This window comes from Rousettus aegyptiacus, unplaced genomic scaffold (genome assembly GCF_014176215.1).
Source record: "Rousettus aegyptiacus isolate mRouAeg1 unplaced genomic scaffold, mRouAeg1.p scaffold_m13_p_6, whole genome shotgun sequence".
In the NCBI taxonomy this organism is placed as follows: Eukaryota; Metazoa; Chordata; class Mammalia; order Chiroptera; family Pteropodidae; genus Rousettus; species Rousettus aegyptiacus.
The window spans coordinates 79,586,925-79,610,769 of NW_023416309.1; the positions used below are offsets into that span (position 1 = coordinate 79,586,925).

The 23,845-nt window shown below is 35.8% G+C and overlaps 1 protein-coding gene across 6 annotated transcripts in view; it reads left to right on the forward strand.

Moving 5' to 3' along the window:
• Nucleotides 1-23,845, forward strand: part of SSH2 (slingshot protein phosphatase 2) — a 219,564-nt gene that overhangs the window by 175,006 nt on the left and 20,713 nt on the right. For 4 of the 6 annotated variants that reach the window (XR_004951359.1, XM_016138994.2, XM_036222628.1 and 1 more), the window contains 7 exons: nt 3,081-3,149; nt 3,899-3,964; nt 7,195-7,389; nt 11,192-11,285; nt 11,416-11,544; nt 18,955-19,001; nt 22,663-22,809. Coding sequence is in view for 5 of the 6 variants with exons in the window: in XM_016138994.2 (XP_015994480.2) it covers nt 3,081-3,149; nt 3,899-3,964; nt 7,195-7,389; nt 11,192-11,285; nt 11,416-11,544; nt 18,955-19,001; nt 22,663-22,809 (747 nt within the window). In the remaining variant the exon portion in view is untranslated. Of the gene's footprint in view, nt 1-3,080; nt 3,150-3,898; nt 3,965-7,194; nt 7,390-11,191; nt 11,286-11,415; nt 11,545-12,231; nt 17,930-18,954; nt 19,002-22,662; nt 22,810-23,845 lie in introns of those variants that run through there. The other 2 variants (XM_036222626.1, XM_036222629.1) reach the window with 2 other exon arrangements.

Consider the following 23,845-nt stretch of genomic DNA (forward strand, 5'->3'; position numbering starts at 1 on the left):
AAGCTTTTCCTCTTGCATGGTTTTAACCTCTGGTGCTAGCTCAGCAACAGACCTTTCAGTAAACATTTATCCTGAAAGAGCACCTGCCTTGCCTACATTCATTAGTATTTTAAGACTATGAATAGATTTTATTCCTCTAGATCTGTACTGTACGGTATGGTAGCCACTAACCACATGTGACTATTTAAATAAATTAAAATTAAATAAAACTAAAATTTCTGTTCCCCAGTCACGACTAACCACATTTCAAGTACTCCAGCTATATGTGGCTATCATATTGGACAGGACATGTATAGAACATTTCCATCGTTGCAGAAAGTTCAGTTGGATAGTGCTGCTCTAGATCTTATTTCCTTTGTTTCATTTGTCCTGACTCCTCCCTTGGAACTCTCAAAACAGGAACTGGGGCTACATGAAAACTTCATTTGAGTCTTCCCTTAGAGAAGGCAACAATTTCAGATTCTCCTGACCCAGAGTGTGAGAAATCAGATGTCCAATCTTATCTCTTTTACTTTATCCTGAATATTCCCAGAAATCATAAGATTGCTTATGAAGATGGGTGCCCAGTATTTTACGCTCAGTGAACTGCACCTATCTTCAGCAGTTGTGCCTGAATCATATCTAACAAAGGAAAATTTTAGTTTATGGAAGACAAATTGATATGAAAAACTATAAAAACTAGTTTTCATTCTGTTAGGTAAACTTGATAGTATGAATTTCCATATATCTTCTGTTTGAATGAGCTCTTGGACAGTAAGAGAAATGCTGCCTACTTCAGAATAATGGTACTCAAGTAATCTAGTATCATTTTTAATCTTAATTTCTGTTGAAGGAATTCGTATCATTTTGTATCTTAGAATATAAAAAGTTCATGTTTCAAAACAGTATTAAACCAAAATAGAAACCAGATTGCTTATGACATACTCTTCCCAAGTTCTCAAAATATGTTACAGCAATTCATTTAGCCTATTTACAAGTTCTTTGAGTATTGTGTCATATTTTGAATACTAGTTTTTTTAGTACACATCATAACCTTGGTTTCCAAATTGCATTGGATATATTTCAAGTTTTAAAATAATAGAAGTTCATGGTGTTGTTTTATAAAATTTTTCTTTGTACCCCCAACATCTTGATTTGTCTGGTACATGTAGACAATAAATATTTGTTGAATGGTTGAGCATCTATTAAAATAAGTAACTATAATGAAGAAAAAAATCTCATGAGATTCAAGGTAAAGTGGATAAAAACACAAAATGTGCCTAATTCAGGCCTCTCTCTTATATTCTGTGAAAAAGCTATTCCTTACTGTAAAAAAAGCACTCTAACCTGAATAAAAGCTGAAAATGTGATGTTTAGTTCCTACATATCATTGTCACCTGACCAAAATTTAACTGGTGTCTGGTTACAAGCTCATAACTTTCTTTATCTTCTTCTGTAGTTGCTTAATTTCTAGATTTGTCACTAGGTTATCAATCCTTCATCTTTATACCCAAATTATAGTTGTTGCTAGGAATCTGGCTAAGCACTTAATAACAACAACAACAAAAACTAAACTAAAAATAGCTGCGCTCCACCTTGGGAAGCCATTTTTGAAACAAGTTTTCCTCGCCCTCACTCACCTCATCCACTGAACAAAAATAGTGGTGGTGCTATCTTTCTCCCTCCCAGATTCTGGCATGATAGTTGTGCGTCTAGAGTTCAGGCCCAGGGTTCTAGTGTGGATAAGCTGTTGCAATCTTGTTTTGAATCCCCTGAACTCTGGAATCACTAGTGGAGTGTTAAGTAACAGACCAGCAAGTGCAGTGTAGACACGGCCCAGCTAGGGAATGCCCTTCATTAGCCCTGTAGTGACTCCAACAGTTAAAGCTTGGCATTCCTATTGTTGATTTTAATACATTTTCATAATGTTCCCCTCTCCCAAAATGCACTTTTGGAGCACCTGTTATAGATTCATAATCAACATTTGTTTTATATCAGTATATTAATATATATTGTTTCACTTTATTAAAATTTTTTATGATAATCCTAGAAGAGTAGGTTTTGTTACCTCCATTTTAAGGTGAAGAAATTAAAGGTGAGAGAGGTTAAATAACTTGTCAAAAGAAATTGAAGTACTGAAGATCAGATCCAGATCTTTTGACATAACTGCTCAATAAGTGGTAGTTAAACATTTTTTGGTATAGTATCTAATTTTATCTTCAAAACAGCTCAATAAAAAAGATATTTCTATCTCAGTTTTATAGATGAGGAAACTGGAGCACAAAGCTATTAAATAAATAATTTGCCTAAGATTATACAGTTAGTGCCAGAACCCAGGTTCCAAAGGCCTTCTGACTCCAGAGCCTGTACTCTTAACCGTTCGCTGTTCCATCTCCCACATCCAAGGTTCCTTCTACTATACTAGTTTCCTCACTGGGCTAGCATGTGATTTAAGTGGTATTTTAATGTACCATACTAGGGCTACCCTTTTTTGGGTGTTAACGTTCCTATTCACTTTGCCTTTCAGCAGTTCTAGTTCAGTGCACAGTTACCTAGCACTGTTGTATTTAAGTTGTGTCTATTTTCTCTCTCTAACTCGATCACAAGCCATTAACAATTACTTTTTTGTATATTTTAATTCCCTTTTTTTTTTTTAGACTATTGAGTGTATTCTGGGGTTCAATAAATCTATGTAAACCTCAGAATTAGAATTGAGCAAATCACATAGAGGTCTTCAGCAACCAGCAGTAGAAATAATTCTTGGAATTGAGTTGGGTGCTGTGACTTTGGGCTGAAACCTGCCAATCATAAGTCAGCCGCAATCATTAGGATTTTTCAGACAGTACCCATTTTGCAAGACAACAATAGAAGGAGCTCAGTCAATGTTTTTTGTTGTTGTTGAATATTTAAGGACCTAACCTGTTTAATGCAGCTCTTGAACACATACATTGGAATGATAGTAATATAGAAATTTCTTCACTCTAACACTTATGCTAAAATTTAGAGCTTAGAGGCTTATCTTTTGTGTTGAAAGAGTTACTAAAACAAAGAACTGCTGCCTACAATAACAGGAAGTAACTGGACTATTTCTTGTCTTGCAGTAGCACTTGTACCATGGGTTTAGTCCTGCCTCTCTGGAGTGACACCCTAATTCATTTGGATGGTGATGGGTAAGAGCTTTTTCTTTTTATTCTCTTACAGAAAGCCAAGGGGTGGGGTTCCATCTTAGTGCCCATTCATTCAGCTGAATGGGAGGCCCAATGTGCCCAACTGAACTGTCGTGTCAGCAGCTCAATGAGTCCTTTTAAACTCCTATTTTGTAAAGTGGAGTGAAAATGCAACTTGCCAGGGCCTCTCACTTCTGTTCTTCTAGGCTGACTATGGTAAGATCCAAACAAAGAAGAACTAGTTTGTTGGCTCACTCTTTAATCTGAGCATGTGGGACTGTTGCAATGCTCTCCCAGAGGATGATATGTTCTGTTTCAAATAACCTCTTGCTGCCTCTGCCAGCTGTCAGCCTACAATATAACCCCTTTTCTGTGCCAATTCCTTCTAGTGACCCTCCACCCCCACCTCCTGGTGTTTTTAGAATGTGTCCCCAAGAGACCAAGATGTTTGCTCCAATTTATAAAACCAAGATAAGGTTTGCTAAGAACCTACGAAACTTCCAAATAGAAATATACAGCAGAACAGTTTGTTAGGAAATTATATGTAATTCCCTAATAACTCTAATGTAGGAGTCCATTCATTCTATTCAAGTCCTATACTCTAGTTAATTTCTTCATGACATGTCTGATGATTCCTTCTACTGAGCCAGAGGTTGCTAGCCTGAGAAACAACCTTGAAAACTCACAACTGAAATAACCCACTCTCATTTGTGGATTTTTGTTTCATTCTCTCTTTTTTTTTTTTTTTCCAGTGGGTTCAGCGTATCAACAGATAACAGAGTCCACATATTTAAACCTGTATCAGTGCAGGCAATGTGGTAAGAGGATGTTTAATATCACTATAAAAGTTTTTAAATATGTTATTGGAGCATTATTTTGTGAGAAGTAGTATTTGAAATGGTACAATTCTCTATGAAAATGATCTGTTTATATAGAATTTTTTGTGCTCTGTTTGTGTGGTCGTCATAGTTAAAGATGACTTAGAAGTTCAGTTTTCAAATCCCAAAGGAAGGTCTTGAGCATTGGTGAACGAGTAAAATTCAGAGGCGTTCTTAGACTTTGGAAGATACGTAATGGATAAGATAGCCAGTTGGAACTGAGTTTTAAAAGGACACATTGACTAAGTTAGTAGCAGTCTAGAGCCAAGTCTAGAACATCATGCCACTAGTACTATGCCTTAAGCTTTCATTTTCTTAAGGTAATCAGGGATAGCGCTGACAGAGTTACCTTATAGATAGATTTTCCATTTACATTGCTGGCAGCTGTCTGCCAGACTGTTTGCATAATGCAAATCCTAGAAAAAACATCATAGTTATTAATAACCATCAGCTGGTGTACTTACACTTTTGGGTTACTTACTATAAGTGTCAGGCACTGTGCCTAGTGCTTTACATGGATTACATCTAATCATTACACCAAGTCCCCAAAATAGTATTATTAGCTTCTTCTTATGGATGAGGAAACATTTTTTAGAGAGGTTATATAACTGGTCTTAGAGTATCTCTGATGTTTAAACAGAATAGACTCTTATTCTCCTGTTCTAGATTATCTAGAAAAATTATCTGATAACTAGGGAATGATGTGACTCTAAGATTCAGAGTCTGTCTCCTAGTCAGAGATTTGAATTTTAGTTCCTCATTTGGTTGCCTGTTTTGTAGTAGAAGTCCCCAAGAGAAACAGAATGGACAAAACATAAGGCAAATAAGAAAGAAATAAAGGAACTTGGAAAAGACTCCAAGGAGATAATTTACTCTTGAATAACAGAATTGATAGGCTTAAGGTGGGTGGGGTCCTGAAACAGAATAACTGGACAATTAACAGTCTTATCATTTTGTGCAGTAATAGGACTGAGTTTCAAATGATGTATTTAGACCAGATTTTTAGATTTAGGGCATATTTCACAGATAAATTTCTCATGTAAAACTTATGACTGCCTTTGACTAAGGCCCAGTTAAAAGGCAACTGACTTATCTATTCCCAGGTACCAAGTAAAACCAAACAGCATAATTCCCATAAGGGACAGTGTATTCGGTTATATTTTGGGGAGGAATACAAAGCAGTCTTAATTCTTAAGACAGTGAAGATTTAGTAATAACCTTAGTTCAAGCTTTCGTGTTCTAAAGTAGACTGACTAGTCCTAGCTCTGTTAGGTTATTGCCGAATAAACTTTTTTCGTTGTACCACATGGGGAGTAGTGAACCGAAAGTCACAGGGAAAAAAGATATAACGTATGGATCAAAGCAGCATTTAGACCAGGTGTTTCCTTCATAGGACGGTAGTTAACTGCAGCCTCTCACTACTGTATGCAGCTGAAATCTGAGGTGGCCAAGCCTTGAGTGTATTTTAGGGCACTCACACCAGGTGCTTGTGGCATATGCTTTTGAAGCACGTGTTTCCTGGTTGACGTAAACATGCATTGAATATCCTGTACATGGCACTAAGCTTGCCCTTACCTTTAAATCTGTGTAATAAAACTGAAATTCACTGATAATTTTCTGAGAATTTGACTTATTCTCGGAGAATATGGCTTACTTTGAGTAATAGAAAGCATTCTAAAAGATTCTGCAACTTTGTTTTTAAGAAAAAGTCTGTTTCCCTGATAAAAATGGACTGGCATGTTTTTCCCTTATCAAATTGGGAATGGTGTTATTTTTTTAATTTACATTATGTGAGATCGACAAAGACTTATGAACAGATGTTATATATTATTGGTGGGAGAGTAAACTCGAACAACCTTTCTGGAGAATGATTTGCCGGTATGCCTTATCATTTTGTGTGCCCTTTGACTTGGTAATTCTATTTCTAAGAATTTGTCCTAAGGTAATAATTATAGGTGTGTGCAAAAATTTTATCTGTATGAATGTTTATGGGTGTTCTGATAATAGCAAAAAATAGAAAATAATTTAAATGTCTGAAAAATAGGAATCAAATTATGATATATCCATGTTACTAAATATGAAACCATTAAAATTGTCTAGTTGAAGAATATTTATTGACATGGAAAGATGTTGATGACAAAATAAAAGGACAAGTTAAAATGGTATGCAAAATATGGTCATATCTTTATTACAGATCTGTGCATAGACAAAAAGATTAGGAAGATCTATACTTAAATCTTAACAGTGGTTATTTCTGGGTGTTTGGATTACAGTATATTTATGGCTTTTTTAGGAAAGTTTGGCCTTTTACCTGAGGTCCCTAAATTTTCTAAAGTGAACAGGGATTACTTTTTGTTACAAGAGAAAAAATAATAGCAAATAAGACATTTTATTCAACAAATACTGTGCTCCAGCTGTGAACTAGGAATTCTTTTAAACACTTGAGATACATCAGTAAACAAAACAGAAAGATCCATACTCTTATTGAACTAACTTTCTAGTTTCTGGCTTTAGCTTTTCCCGAGTATATAACTAAAAAGATACATTTCAGTTTTGTTTACCCTTCTTGGGTTCAGGAGTTCAGAGTCAGAGATTTAATTAGCCTCAGTATAACCAGAACTGTTCTTAGAAAGTAGCACAAGTGTATGAATAGTGATTTAAAGAAACTGAGAGACTAAGGCAGCAAGAATGATAAATGACATTAGATCAGTACTTCCTGGACATATTCTCAAGGCTTAGGGACGTTTATCTATGTGATCTTTGTGGAGCGTTTAAGAATCATAGGTAATGTATGATTCTGCACCAGGGGAAACATATATAGTAAATGGTTGAAATCTTTAGTTTTCTAGTGATATGGCATATTCACAGCATGGTTCCAAATATAGGATTATGAGTTCTGTAGATGCCTAAACCTATTTTTTACAAGTGGGTTCTCCTGCTTCTCTCTACCCCCACTGTAATAATGTATCCTGTCTTTCAGCAAGAAATGTGTAGTCAATTGCTATGAGTAGATAATATAGTATAATCAGAATCAGAAAATCTTGAATTTAGGCAGTAGATTCCTAAATTCTATAGGATTTAAAGATTGAAAGAGTTTGGGGCATACATGGATCATTGGCCTTTTGCTACCTGCATAGTTCTGCAGTGCTTATTCCCAGCGTATCTTTCAGGTCTGCACTACAGAGTTTACACAAGGCTTGTGAAGTGGCCAGAATGCATAACTACTACCCAGGCAGCCTTTTTCTCACCTGGGTGAGTTATTATGAGAGTCACATCAACTCAGATCAATCATCAGTCAATGAATGGAATGCTATGCAGGACGTGCAATCCCACCGGCCCGACTCTCCAGCTCTCTTCACTGACATGTAAGTCAATTTGCTGAGGATCCTAGAAGTCCTCTCTATTGTATTCTAGGATATTGGTAGCAACATGTTCCTCCCTAATCTCTCCTTTTGGGGAGTTAATCTTACCCAGCAATATTAGTTATTGTCTACAGTGCAGGACTGGCACAAAAAGCACCCTATTCTTTCTGTTCTCTGCAAAGACCTGAGGAGTTTTACTCATGGACATAATGGAGTCTCCAGAGTTAAGAACTCCAGTACCATAAAATCCCATTAATTCAGATGCCACTAATTTGAAATTTGAGTTTAAAAGAGTTGGGCTAAAGTCTGCCTTTGCAATATCTGGGAAAGAAATATTTGGTAAGCAAATTAATGACATAATGAAGCTTTTAGAGGGATGTTTCCAATACTTAAGAAACGAGATGTTTCCTGTCAATTTAAAAGAATGCCTAGGTTCTTACGCTAATTTTATACCGATTTCTGTTCAGATTTTTAAAAAGAAATTTTATAATCCACATGTCTTAAGTCAGCCCTACCTTTGCCTTGTTAAGTCTTTCCCAGTAAGATTTTGCTAAATCTCCATGGTATACTGTGAGTTGGATAAAGGCCTGAGGTGGAACTGATGTTTATTCCCCTTTTAGGTCTATGTGTTGAAACTTATAGATTGTTTTAGAAATTTTTATGTGCTTAGTTCCTGCTTTGAAAATTAATCAGGATGTTTATTTTGCTCTGAATTGATCTTTCTGCACTTCATTCAACAGCTGGGAAAGACGAGTAGCTGCTTACTATCTGACCTTACAGATTCCTGCAGATTCCTAAAGTGATACCAAAACAGTTCATGATTTTTTTAAAGGCTTAATTTAGATAAGATCGTGATCAATAATTTTTACTAGAAAAGGTGAAATTTTCAAGAATTGTGTGAACAGAACAGTCAGAAAAGCAATGGAAGCTATTTTTTTCTAGGGTGTTATTGGTACTAGGACCTCTTCTTCACTAACTCTAGTCCTTTCAAGATCCCACAATAACAAAAAGATAAAGACTAGTTTGGCCTTTCAGCTGGAACCACTATCTTCTAGTAAATCACCAAAGTGACCAACACAAAGGGAAACAGGAAAGGCACCCGCCATATGTTCTCTGGGCCTTTTAGAAAACATGGAGTTGTTCCTTTAGCCACATACATGCGAATCTACAAGAAAGGTGGTATTGTAGGTATTAAGGGAATGGACACTGTTCGAAAAGGAAGGCCCCACAAATGTTACCATGGCAAAATGGAAGAGTTTACAATGTTTCTCAGCATGCAGTTGGCATAGTTGTAAATAAACAAGTTAAGGGCAGGATTCTTGCCAAGAGAATTAATGTACCTTTTGAGCATATTAAGCATTCAAGGAGCCAAGATAGCTTCCTGAAACGTGTGAAGGAAAATGATCAAAAAAAGAAGGAAACCAAAGAGAAAGATTCAAATGAAGCGCCAGCCTGTTCCACTCAGAGAAGCTCACTTTGTGAGAACCAATGGAAAGGAGCCTGAGCTGAAGATTAATTTGGCTTTCAGAATCAGGAAATGTTACTCATTTCCTGCTTTACAGCTGGTTGATGGATATCAAAAAATGAACATTCTGAGCCAGGCTTACATAAAAGAGAGAAAACTCTTCTTATTTTTTATGATTTTATTAAAGAAAAATTGAAAATTATAAAACACAACAACAACAGCAAAGAAATTGCCCATAATCTCTCTATATCCCCAAGCAAAGGACATAATGTAAAATATAGTCCCTGGCACATGGTAGAGGCTTATTAAATGTTAGTTCTTAGTATGTACACTATAACCCCAATTTTAAGATGATTTTTAGACAGTGTTTATCTGTTCATAGAAAAAATAACTGAAAGTTGTCAGTCATTCTTAATAATGATCGTCTCTGGTAGAGAGATTTTCAGTGATATTTATTTTCTTGTGTTTTTACGTATTTTCCAAAGTTTTCTTCATTGACATCTAGGGAGAAAATGTGTTTGTGTTGTAATGCTTTTTCCATTCTCTCTTCCTCCCTAACTGGACTAGAAAAGTCTTAAAAAGTATGCTGAAACCACAGGAAGAATGTGTGCCAAAATGGACCTACGTGCTCTACTATGAAAAAGTTTGTTTTAAAACTCAAGGAAGGTGAAGAAGGGAACATATGTGTATGGTGCCTCCAGTTTATGTCAAATGCTATGCCAGGCACTTCATACAGGGTATCTCATTTAATCCTCGTAAGAACCTTGAGACAGATATTATTACTATCCTCATTTTATATGACAGGAAAGAGACTCAGAGAAGGGAAAGAATTTGTTCCAGGTCACACTACTAGCAAGAAGCAGGACTGGATTAAAACCCAGATGTATCTGTTCTCAAACCACTCTGCCTCAAATGTGAAGGATTGGAGTAAAGGTTGCTAAACTAAGGAATCTAGACCATTCATACAGGTGCTAAAGTTTGTTTTTACTAGTACTTCTTTTTATAAAAGACTAATGTGTATAGCTTTCTACCATTAAGTAAGCTCTGTCTAGGAAAAATGGTGGAGAGCATGTTTAAGAATTTTAATCTTAGTCAAGACAGGGATGCCTTGCCTAAATGACAGGGAAATGGCACAAGTATAAGCTATATTCTGCAGGGTTTATGAGAAAGTAAGAGGCCAAGTGGTAGAGAGCCCCAAGGTTGTGGAGTCAGAGCATCCATCTTTGGAGATTACCGAAGCTATTTTTGCAGCCAGTGATAAGACTGTAGGCAGCAAGGGCAGGCAGGATGCCTGAAGGCTTAGTCCATTTCTATCTCCAAATAAGGAGGTACAGAGCAGATACCATTTTTGAATAGGTAGGAGGGAAAGATGAGACAGAAAGTGCTCTCTGTCAGCTTCACTCAAATTCTGCATAATATGAAATAATCCTTTTAGAGATAAGCATCCAGTTACATTGAACCAATACCTGTCTAGTAATTGGAGAATCAGCTTCCTAGTTTGATTTCATATTAAAGTTCCAAGGGTAATTTTATTTTTTAAAGACTCAAAAAACTAAGAGAAGTAACATAATCCTGCAGGTAGAGTGTTAGGTTAGGCTGAGAGTTCTAGTTCTCCTGCCAGCGTTTCTGATCATTGGCAGGTCATTTAACCTTTCAGCTGTTTATTTCTTTTATCTGTAAAATGGGGATAAAAATTTCACAGAGCTATTGTGAAAGCTTTTGTGGAAAGGAAAGCATTTTGGATGGACGTATTCCAGGTAGTTAGTTTATCCTTGAAACCTATTTTGGAAGAGAATTTGCCTCATTGAAGAAGGCAGAAATCATCCTCCCTCTTTCCCACTTTCTAGAACCATAGCAATAAATAATGAGCATGACATGGCATTTTAAGGTACAGGAGATCAAGTTCACCACTGGTCTATGCAGCTTTGTATTCTACCTCAGCAGGTAGTGTTCAGGGGTACTTGATGGGAAAATATGGATTATGGTCCTCCATTAAAGTATTACACTCAGTATGGCCTGTTTGTCTACTCCTTCATGGATAACGTGAATGTGTGTGTGTGTGTGTGTGTGTGTGTGTGTGTGTGTGTGTGTATACGTGAATATATTTAAGGGCTTTTAGACATGTACAGCATCTTCAAGTAATAATGTCTGCATGTTTACATTCTATACATTCTGAAAATAAACTTTTTACAATATCATTTTCTTTTAGTCATGCCTCCAGAATATAAATTCGAGAGTAATAGAGGCAAGGCCTGCCAATTTGGAAACATAATCAGGTGGCACATTCATTAAATTAGTCAAATTCCTGCCTAAGAAAAATCACTATTTCTCTCTTCTCAGACCAACCGAACGTGAGCGAACAGAAAGACTAATTAAAACCAAATTAAGAGAGATTATGATGCAGAAGGATTTGGAGAATATCACATCAAAAGAGGTATGAGATTTTAAGTCTTCATTGTTCAAAGGATAAGAGTGGGATGGGTGTGGGGCTAAAAATTGTGAATGATTGAAAGTATAGGGGGACTTTCTATAGAGATTAGTGTAATATATCATCTTTGTTTCAGATACGAACTGAATTGGAAATGCAAATGGTATGCAACTTGCGAGAATTTAAGGAATTTATAGATAATGAAATGATAGTGATCCTTGGTCAGATGGATAGCCCTACACAGATATTTGAGCACGTGTTCTTGGTAAGTTTGGGGGCCACTTTAAGTGGTATGCCGAAGCTAGTTCATACCAACTTGTTGGGGGGAGCAACTGTTAAATTTCTTTATGTTTGAATAAAATGTAAATTACATTAAAAACAAAGGTAATAAATACTCAAACCTTATCACTTTCTAATTATTTCACTATTACCTGTGTTCTAATTATTTCACTATTACCTGTGTTGTATGATGGAAATGTTATACAATGGTATGCTTCTGCTTATTTCTTCCCAATTCCTCATTCAGTGACATCAAATTGGTGGATTAAAAATTGACTATGATGGGAAAATTTACACCAAGGAAATTGGCATATGTTACAAATCAGGCCTTTCCCCAGGGGTTATTAAAAATCTCATCTGTTCTTCATAATAGCGGAAGTCTGAAACAGACCAGTTCATAATAGTTTTCTACAGTATATCCAAATAGGATGATCTTTAAGGTCACTCTTTCAGATCTGCCAAATGTGTCTAAGATCTGATATATCTGAGAAAAGCAAGTGGGAACTAATTACAACTCAGAGGCTGTTGGACTTTTAAACATTTGGAACCTTGTAGTCACATTTTGAGACCCTGAAATACTTTTGTGATTACCAAAAATCAATGACAAAATTGTTCTTCATGATTTTCAAACATTCAGTGACCTGTAATTAGCCCAAGGAGACTCTTCTGACAGATGGATTAGGAGAACTTCTAAAACCTTAAGACACATATTCCTCTTATATGTTAAAGAGTTCTAGTGTTTTTCTGTACATAGTAGTGGGAACAAAGTTAACAAGGATAATTAAAATGGGAAGGGAGGGTGTGCCAAAACCTCATTTTTGTTTCCACTTCTAATACTTTAACCAAAAATGCTAGCAAAGAACTAACTGATTGGTTTGAATTTCACTTCCTTTCTGGTGAGGTCATTTGTGAACTGTGAAATGATTAGAAGCTGGGAAACAGGAGAGAAAGGAATAAATGCCTAGGGATTGACTAAACTGGATTGTTTCACCTTGAATATTTAAGAGTTTATTCACTAAGTAGTCAGACTTTGTGACATTGAAGGCTTATACCCTGAATTAGCTTGTTGACACTATAGAGTGTGTGTGCTTGCGGAGTGATTCATAGTGGTGTATGGCTATGAAATTACTCATGAAAAACTGTGAGCTGGGAAGAAAACTTCTTTTCCATTACTTTAACTTGACCAATGTATGTTGCCATTTCTGACTATAGATCATACTGCAAAGCTGCCATTGACCTTTCCATTTGTAAAGCACCTGTCTTCGTTGGCTTTTATGTGTATTTCCACAAGGATTCAAGTATTCCATGCTCTTTTATTTTTTTGGAGAGAATTTTTGTGTTATCTATAGAAAACTTGAGTCACTCATTCAAACGAACCCTGCCCTAAACTGTCTCCATGTATCATGACATTCTTCTAAAAAGAAAGTGCCTATAGCCACAAATGGCTCGTGTTAGAAAGTGACCAAAGCTGTAAACTTAGAAGTCACTTTTCTGTTGAGCTTGGATTTTAAAATCTAAAAAGGATATAGACATGATGAATATCAAATACAGTCAATATTTGACTGGTCAACCTGTTTAATTTCAGTCATACTTCCAGCGTCTCTAATGCCACCCCCTCAAGCACTACCTTCTACTTACCTCCCTTCCTTAAAGGATGTATTTTAGGACGTACGAACAATTTTAATATTACTCTAAGCAGAAAGAATAATCCAGTTCTCTCCAAATTACAGTCCCTAATCAACTACAAATGCATTCGAGTATTTGTACCAATAGATTCATCCTATTATTTCATGATTATTGGCACATTCTTCTGTCTTGGCATTTTTTTTTTCTTATTACAAAAATAATTCATGTTTATTGTGGAAAACTTAGAAAATTTTGGAAGACAATAGATAACATTAAATCATCACCAAGAGAGATAAGCACTATTATCTTTCATTATATAATACTGCCTTCGAGTTTTTTTTTTAGAGTGTATCTATGTACATATTCCCCTTCAGATATATTCTGTTTTCAAGAGAACGAATATATTTTTTCCACTGTGAGTATTTTTCTAATTTGGAAAAAAACATTCAAACTGGAAAATTCTGATATTTAACTCTTATTCAACAAAATAAGCACATAAACAGGTTGTCTAAACTTATTGTACTTCTTCCTTGATGGCTTCCTCCCTTTGTTTGCACCACCATATCCTGTGTCCAAACTCCTATCTCTTCTCCATTGAGTCTGTGCTCTGCTGGCTTTCCCAGCAATTGACACGGAAAAAGAGCTCTTATCCAAGCTGCTAGTGGTGGTGTTAATTTTCTGCAAAGTCATTTCATCTTGTGCATAGCTGCCATGCCTGGAGTGCAAGTAGATTGTGTGAAGGGAAGCAGCAGGATTTCTCCCTTCACTTTGGAAGAATGCACATCTCTGCAGTGGACTGCACAGAGATGTTTATTTGGAAAGGTGTCCAGCTGGTATGTAGAAAAAAAATGTAGAGCATAGTTTAAAGAAAATCTGCAACAAAAAGAGAGGATTCATTGGTTGGAAGCCAGGGTGTTTCCAGAAAAAGTTCTTCCACACCCTTAAGAGTGTACTGTTTCTCTGAGCTGGAAGCCTTTGCCCAAGCAAATCTCAATATCAACAGCTCTCCTGGAGGCTGTCCGATTTGGCTGAGAAAAAGCTAGATGTGAACAGAGACCCTTTACAGAAAGGCAGACAGCTTTCTTAGTTAAACAAGGGAAACATGGGAATATTGTACACACAACAAATCCTTTTTAGAATAGTGTTTATTTTTCATAGAAAAATTAAGCCTCAAATTGGTGATTACTTTTACAGTAAGTACAGAGAAAAGAAATCAGTCACTTGGGTCTTTGGGCCAGGGTACAGTATGGGGTACCACAGTGAAAGATGGAAATGCAGTTGCTTAAAAATGTATCATAGTCCCAAGATTTCATTTTACATTTCAGGAAAATTAGAAAATGCTTTGCATAACTACATAGAACATAGTGAAAACCCTCATAGAATTATGTCATTGTAAGCCTGAGAAGCATGGAGGAAAAAACAAAGATTGAGTCTGTGGAAAACCCCGGGGGGCTATTATGAATGGCATTTGTACTGAGGGCAGAAAAGTAATTACACCATGTTGACTCCAGTTCTTTCTCTCAGGTTGAACTTGAAACAACCCTGACCACAGCCCAAATCACTTCATATGGGTTTCCCTGAGTCAGTAGCCGGTGCTTTTAATTTATTTTGTTTCTGGATATGTGTCATTTCAGATTGTCAGATTGAATTTTCCCTGGCCAGGTAGATGAAAACCATGGACTTTTCCCATCACGTCAGGGTTATTTTCATCCAGCTGGACAGAGTTCCTCAGAGGATTTAGGTTTCTAAATTAAGAAGTTAGGTGGTCACATTTCCCTGGCTCCAGTTTAGCCACTCGACCCTTTATTGCTTGGCTCCTGCCTCCTTGAAGTCCTTTGTAGTTCTTCCTCTTTCTCTGGTGTGGGAACTAGTTTTCTAAGGTTGAGCACAAGCTTTCAGAACCTTCTATATTTTTTAAAAGCAAGTCAGCTGAGCCCTGGTTTGTAGAAAGGATCAGTCGTCCATCACTTACTGGAACTTCACCACAGTATCCTTGAGATTTCCCAATGCAATGGTCAAATTACAGATCACTTGTAATATGGTGATAGTGATTACATAATAACTAACAATTTCAAAGTACTTCATTTACTTAGCTCATTTGATCATTCATTCAACAAACATCTGTTGATATTTATTTTGCCAGGCATAAGGCTAGATATTTGTGGAGTGTGATCTAAAGGAGGGAGTGATGAACCATATCAGATAGATGATCAAAGAAGGCCAATGGAATAAGGATACAAAGGTGATTCTTGGATTAGACAATTAGAAGAGGTCATTTGTAACATTAGCAAGACTGATGAGGGCAGAAGCCACAGTGCTGTGGGTTGAGACACATGGGAAATGAGTAATGAGAGAAAGTGAATATTAGATTATATTTCTGTGAATCTTGGCTATGAAGGAAAGGGGAAGAGGACAGTGTCTAGAGGAAGATTCAGAATGAAGAGATAGTTTTTCCATTTTAATATGGGAGAACTGGGTTTTTTGTTTGTTTGTTTCCTGGCTTTAAACAGCAGAAATTTATTTTTCATAGTTCTGGAGGTTGAAAGTCAGGGTACCTTCACGATAGAGTGAGGGCCCTCTTCCGGGTTGCAGACTTCTCTTTGTAATCTCACATGGCAGAAGGAATTGGGAAAAACTTCATAATTTGAAGGGAAGTACCCATTAGATACATAGGACTATGGTAGGAGGAGTGTTCTATTTTATAGATAAGGAAAGTCGAAGACATGTTAAGCAGTTGGCCCAATGTCCCACAGTAGGAAGGAGAGTTGAGACTGGAACCTGAGTCTTCTAATGCTAAATTCCATTTAATGCATAATTCTGAAATAGGTAAATTCTTATTGTTAAATGTTTGCCTTTTCAAAAGACATAAACAGAGCTCAAAGATAAAATTGGCCTGAAACATTGAAAAAATTCTCACTTTTAAGAGAGATGCAAATTGAAATTACACAGAGATAACATTTTACACTATCAGATTGGCAAAAATTCAAAAGTTTAAACACATTTTGTTGGTAAGGCTGTAAGTGAAGTGGCACTCTCATATATTGCTGGTGGAATGCAGAATTGTTTCAAACTCTATGGAGGGGAATTTAGCAATGTGTAACAAAACTATGCATTTACCAGTGACCTAAGTATCTTCCACGAATATGAAACATTCATAGCAGAGTAGTTGAATAAACTGTATCACTACCCAATGAAGTACTTATGCAAATGTAAGAAAGAATAAGGAAGATCTCAATGAACTGTGATATAGAGTGATTTAAATATGTTTAAGTAAGTGAAGAAAGTGAAGAGTAAAAAAGTATAGTTAGTATCCTACTTTTGTGTAAGAATAGTAATAAGTATATATTTGCTTATAGTTCTTTCAAAATAGAACATAGATAGAATAAACCAGAAATTAATGAAAATGTTACTCACGGGAATTGAAGAGATATAGGGGTGGGAGTAAGACTTCAAGTTTACTTTCAAATAAACTTTTGATTTCCAACAATGTAAAATTTTACATATTCAAAAAACTCAGGAAAAATGGAAAAAGTACGCCCTCAAATTAAATACAAACAGGAACAAATGAACCCAAATGTATGTCAAATTGATAACCTCACAGAAAGAAATTAATTCAAATAACTTAAGCATAATACTCTAATTGTACCACATAGCGGGATATAATAAGGAAAAACTGCAAAGAAAATTTGACTTAACAGCTTTGTTATTAATTATGGTATTGGTGCAATAATGTTGAAACTATTTTGTAAGTAGAGCAAATTAGTTGTTGGGAACCAAGGTTCTCATTGTAGAGCAGGGAGATATAAATGAAGCAGGGAGCGGGGGGAGCAAGAAAGAAAGGAAGAACCTTGTGGTGTAGAATTTGAATCAGAGGTACCAGTATAAACTTAATATATTTTTGGAAATATTTCCCAGACCTATTTTAGAAGAGTTTTAGAAGCAGTGACAGACACCCAGTAGTTATGAGCATACCTCATTAATGCCCAGATCTTAATTAGAAAATACTATTTAGAAGTTCCCTAAAAGAAGCCACAACTCCTTGAGGAAATGGCAGATTTCACTCACAAAGTGACTCTAGAATGATATTTTTGTACCAAAACGTAAGGAATTAGAAAAGACTGATGGAGTCATATCAAAAGCAACCTGCTTAAAGAGATTCCCATTGGCAAAATTCAAGACGATTTGAGTGTCCAAAGTTTATATACATGACGGTAATGGATTGTAACATACGAAATACAAAAAGAATTCAAGAGTCCGTAGTGACACTCAAAGGGTGAAAAGATTGATTAGATGAAGCTCTCTTGTACAGAAAAATGCCAGCCAAGGTGCAGAAGGAATGATGGAGTTAGAAAATCACCATTGTATAACCTCCAGTAAAGTAATTGATTTAGACAAGATCAGCAGTTAATGCTAAAACAAGATATTCACATGGCTTCAAAGATTATTAATGATTACTAATTATTTGTAAAGGAGCCTTTACAATAGAAGCATGTGGCAGACACAAAGGTACCTACCAAGAATTCAAAGTCAGCATAATAAATAATGAGACAAACTGACATATGCCTCATGATTTGATGCAGTATTAAGTACACAACATCACCCTTATAATACTCTCGCCAAGAGTGCTTGACCTGACTCTAGTCATCAATTAGCATTCTGACAAATCCAGCTTGTGGGGTGGTCTCCTAAGATTGCAGACCTGTAGTCTATAAAAATGTCAATGTCATGAAAGTAAAAAAAAAAAATAGATGAGAGTGGGCTGTTCTAGGTTAAAAGAGAAACATGGCAGCTTAAGTGAAGTATGATCCTTGATTGAGTAAAGTACATTTTGCGGACGATTTTGAAATTCAAACATGGACGATGTATTAGATTGTTATTGTAATGATGTTATTTTTCTCAGTGGTAAAAATGGAATTACATAGGAGAATGTTTTTGTTCTTAAATGGTACATGATCAAGTATTAAAGTGAAGTAGTATGATGCTCAAATTACTTTCAGAATGGTCAGTGGAAAAGGATATATATTGAAGGAAAAGAGTAGAGAGAAAGTAAATGTGTCAAAATATTAAAAATTGATGTATCTTCCAGATAGTCTGTAGAATCTCTAAAATTTTTCACATTGTGTTTTCCTCATTTGTTTAACAGAAGCTGCTGTTTCACTCACACACACACACACACACACACACTCACACACTCTACTTCCCCAATTCCTTACATGCAACATAATGAACTACAAAGAGTGTGTGTGTTAGAATGAAATCTAGGTTTAATTCATAAAAATGCCACTTTGTTCACTCAACAAATGTTTATTGAATACCTGCTGGGTACCAGGAAGTATGCAGGGATTCCCATAGGAACGAGAGAAGCTTATATTATAATAGAGGAGAGAAGTCGGAAATAAGCACATAAATATACAAGTAAAAATTGTGATACATGTTATTTAAAATAATCAGAGCACTATAAATAAGAATAACAGACATTTAACTTAGTTTGGATGATGGTCAAAGATGCATATTTCCAGCAATATGCTCTTAAGCAAAAGTTACCTGAATTCTATAAGGGTTGGTTTTCTTATCTGTAAAACTTTCTTTAACTATCCTTTGTGAAAACTAAATGTGGTAACATGTGAAGTACCTGGCACATAGACAGGAAACTCAGTAGATGATTGACCCTTTTTTAGAAACTCTGCTTCTTCCTCACAGGACTGCTGTTCAATTATTGTATTTGGTTCCTATGATAATACTCCCTAACTTTGTCTTTTTGGTTCCAAAGGGCTCAGAATGGAATGCCTCTAACTTAGAGGATCTACAGAACCGAGGGTAAGCATCACTGTTTTATCTTTACTACATTTTCCAGTCAAAGAGGTGTCAATAAGTAACTTTAAGCTTAAGAGTTAATGCCAATTGATTCTAATCAGGTGTAATGTAATAAAAATTAAAACTGCTGTTCCTGCACTGTTTCATCCTCCCACTACCAAACTGAGCAGTTTAAGGATTCCCAGCAAAATTGAGGAAAAGGTACAGGGATTTGCTATCTACCCATTCCCCAACACATACATAGCCTCCCCCATTAAGAACATCCCCACCAGCGTGGTTCATTTATTTCAACTGATGAGCCTACATCGACACATCATAACCACCCAAAGTCCATAGCTATGGTTCACTCTTGGTATTATACATTCTATGGTTTTGGACAAATGTATAATGTCCAAATTATGGTATCGCATACTATTTTCCCTGCTATAAAAATCCCCTGTGCTCCATCCATTTATCACCCCTGCACCCCTAACCCCAACAATCACTGATCTTTTTACTCTCTCCTTAGTTTTGCCTTTGGTTCCTATTTTTATGTAAGGGTACACAGGACTGCATATGTTGGGTTCACTGCTGTTAATCTAACATTTATTGAGCATCTTCTTTGGGCCCAGCACAGTGCTAGGGGCTAGGGATCCAAAGATAAATGAGACTCAGTCCCTGTCCTTTTATAGTAAGGTGTTTGAAGACTAAGAAGGTTATAAATGTAAAATTAACAAGCTACCTTTTATTAAGAAATGTGCTTCTAAGAAACATAGTTATTGAGTTTTATTGTAGCAGTTGAGACCATTGTGAACATTCAGCAGGCAAAAAGCTGCCATTCTTCCCTTTTTACTTCTTAGCTAATGTGTAAGTTTTTCATTGAACTTGGCTTTAGGAGGTCAGATCATCCCAAAAAGAAAAGAGAAAATTGTGTCTGGAAATTAGCCATGCCAACTCTTCATTGTGGACATAGATAAGACCTACTGAGACTCAGAGATAATGATGGCTGCCTGGCTGGCTGCTGGCTGCCTGTTTTCTCAGCTACAAGTCAGCCTTCTGGTTATCTTTAACATGATTAGGTGCATACTCCCTACTTTTCCCCCAGAAGAAAGGTACCTCATAATTGCTAAAGTGAACTGGGAGTAGGACGTAAGCCAAACTATTATTAAAAAAAAAAAAAAAAAAAAAAGGTCCAGTGGGAATCTGGTTACTTGATGTAAGATATGAAAATAAATAGAACTTGGAAAGTTTAAATTGATAAGGATTAAGTGTAGAGTTCTTGAAAGCAGAGATGGTGTCTTAGCTTTGTGTAAAACATACATCTACCTAGTTTAGAGCTTTATATCAAGAGAGTACCAGTAAATGTGAAGGAATGATAGAAAATTTGACAGTATGACTTGTGGGAAACTAGCACATAGATACAGTGTTTAATGTCAAATCTGAGATTTTATATAGCAGTACTTGCCAAAAGCATTGGAATTGCATTATGCATACATACACTTTACTTTAGAATACACTGACTTTTGACTTATAACCCAAGCTGGAGATGAGACCTATTTATTTTTACTACTTACAGGCTAAATTATAAAACACAGTTATATATCTATTTGCCTTAAAAGACAGTATGGTTGGATATTCAGTCATCTACTTAGATGTTGTTTCTTAAATTTGCTGATTCTTAAATGTTAATGGGTAAAGAATTACCATTCAGGGATCTATACACAAAAATGTTTACTTCCTCCTATGGATGATTTAAGGGATTTTTCTAGAGTAAGTTTGACATTAAGACCACCTTCAGCCAATCTACTGACTTTAGAACCCCAATTAAAGATACTTCTCCATATCGAGATAACAAAGAAGTTTCAAGGAGTGACTGACTATTCCATTTGGTAATGGCTGCCGAGAGTCCTGTAATGAAAAGGATTGGGAAACCGTCTTGCCATAATCCATTACTGAAGTACAGGATTGGAGGTGGGAGGTTGCTAATCTTTATTTTAAATAAAATAAGAGAAGTGTGCTTGCCTTTATCCCAACCAGTTTTACTAAGATATAATTCACATACTTTACAGTTCACCCTTTAACATGTACACTTAAGTGGTTTTTAATATATTCCTAGTTGTACAACAAGCAACTTAAAACATTTTCAACCCAAAAAAAGACCTGCACCCTTTAACAGTAACCCCCGTTTCCCTTCTTCCCCTTACTCCCTGGAAACTACTAATATACTGTCTGCCTCTATAGATGTGCCTCTTCTGGACTATTTCATTTAAATGGAATCATCCAATATGTGGTCTTTTAGGAATGTTTTTTTGTTCTTACTTAACGTTATATTTTCAAGGGTTATTAATGTTGTAGCATGTATTAGTACTTCATTCCTTTTTTATTACCAAATAATATTCCATAATATGCCACATTTTGTTTATTCATTCATCAGTTGATGGACATTTAGGTTGTGTCACTTTGGGGCTATTATGAATACTGCTATGACCATTTATGTACAAAGTCTTATGTGGACTTATGTTATTATTTATTTCTCTTGGGTTTCTATCTAGGAGATGAATTGCTGGGTCTTATGGTAACTCAATGTGTAACTTTTGGGGGAACTGCTAGACTGTTTCCCACAGTTGCATGTGCTTGCCTTTTAAATTTAAAAGAAAAAAAAATTCTTTCTAGTAATGGACTTTAATGCTAAGTTAAAACAGATTCAAATCATATCCCAGAAAATTTTAGTCTCTTAACCTTAACCACAAAATTGGTTAGCTATGGCTCTCCCTTGCTGTGGTTATTTCTCTGACTTCAGAGACTAGGTTTGTAGAACCCCACATGTGGTTCTGAGAAGGAAGCAGCTTCTGCAGAGAAAAATTAATGAGTCTGTGTTGTGTTGTCGGAGTGAACTCCAGTGTGTCTAAGTCCACACGGCATTGAGAAAAGATAACCCTATGGCAAATTAAACCCTAGCAGTTGAGGTTGCACAATAAGAGAGAGAGAGCAGAAGGAATTTTTGATACAGAAACTTTTCTGCAGGCCTCTCAGTATGGGAGAACTCTCAGACACATCTGCTGCCATAGCAGCCAGGAATGCATCTTAGAGAGTTAAGAGAGTTTTAAATCCAACTTTCCTCTGACTCTCCCAGCCCTGGCCTCATTTGCATTTCATATAGTTTAGAGAATAGTAGAGCAAAATCTGACAATCTGGCATTTAGGGAGATGGGATGAAAATTTTCCCCCTTTCTATTTTTTTTGTTTTTCTTGAGATACATGATTTAATACAAATGATTTCCATAGAATAATATTACTGATAATTTTAGTGACTAAAGAGGAATTGTCAGATCATGGGCCGCAAGTTGATTCTTTGGAATAAAATACGAGACATGTTTTCAAAAGACTACCAGAGATGAGATTGTATAGATTGTATAATTATACATAAATTGAAAATGGAATTTAGATGTCAAACTTGGTAGACAGCTTTTCTCCCAGTAACTCCCTGGTGTCTAGGTATGCCCAGGACTTTGTCATATAATTTCTGTACTAAATAAGTATAGCCTCTTAGATTTTTTGTTTTCTTCAATTTTTTAGTGCTTAATTTCAGCCTAGGGAATAAACAAGTTTTAAATAAGAAAAACAGTGCTGGAAATTAGATTTAGCTTGAGTAGTAGAGCCCTTATTCTCCCGTGGTTTTCTTGCAGAGTGCGGTATATCTTGAATGTCACTCGAGAGATAGATAACTTCTTCCCAGGAGTCTTTGAGTATCATAACATTCGGGTCTATGATGAAGAGGCAACAGATCTCCTTGCTTACTGGAACGACACTTACAAATTCATCTCTAAAGCAAAGTGAGTAATGGATCCTGAACACATATGCTTACTCCTGTTCCTTGTGCACCATATATGTCTGGGGCCCAAAAGCTGTATATAACTTATTAATGGTACTTTGCCGGGAAACGAAGTAAAGAAAAAAAGACAGGTTTCTTAATCCTAGGGAAAGATGACTTAGTTACTTAATACTTTTCCTTTAAGTAGATGAAGCCCCTAGAAGAAAATAATCTCATGTTGGTTATTTCCATTGAGCACAAAATTAAAGTAAATAAACAAGCTGTGGCAAGAGAAATAGAAATGAGGAAGAAAGAAATTCTGAATGAAACACTTATTAAATTGCTAATGGGGACATTTGAAAGTTATATAATAGAAATTAATCCAGATAGGTAGAATATGGGGTCCTCCTCTCTGAAGACAAGGAAGTAAACGTAATGAACTTTAGAAATCTTTTCTCCTTTTTTTTACTTTTATGATATTATAGTTAGTGAAATTTTTCTCAGGCCTTTCTTTGATGTCTTTCTTAAATTAATTGGTCCTTTTTTAAAAAATTGAATTGGTTCTTTTAGTGAAACTATTTAATGTTCTTAATTTAGTGTTTAGTGTTAATTAGTATTTAATATGTCAACACTGATTTTTTTAAGTTTCTTAGGATTTCTTTGTCAATCTTATTTATGATTTCAATAGAAAGAACCATAAATGAGCATGTCAGTCACGCTCTCCTTTCTGGTGGGACCACATTCAAATCATCCCTGGAAGATGAGAAGCACTTCTGTTTTTAAAGTCCTCCTTCAAAAATGATTCCATACTTCTCTTAAAGACCTTTATGATTAGGAAATTCTTCCTTTTAGTTATTCTAAATTTCCATACTCTAGTTTTGAGTTCTTTCTCTCAGTCTCTAGCCCGCACCTAAAAGAGCATTTTATATTCTTGGATCCTATTACTAAATTATTCCCAATAATAATACCACTCATGGCATGCTTACTATGTGTCAGGTACTTTACATTTATTCTCTCATCTTTTCCAAAACTCAGAGAGGCATATATTGTCATCCTTC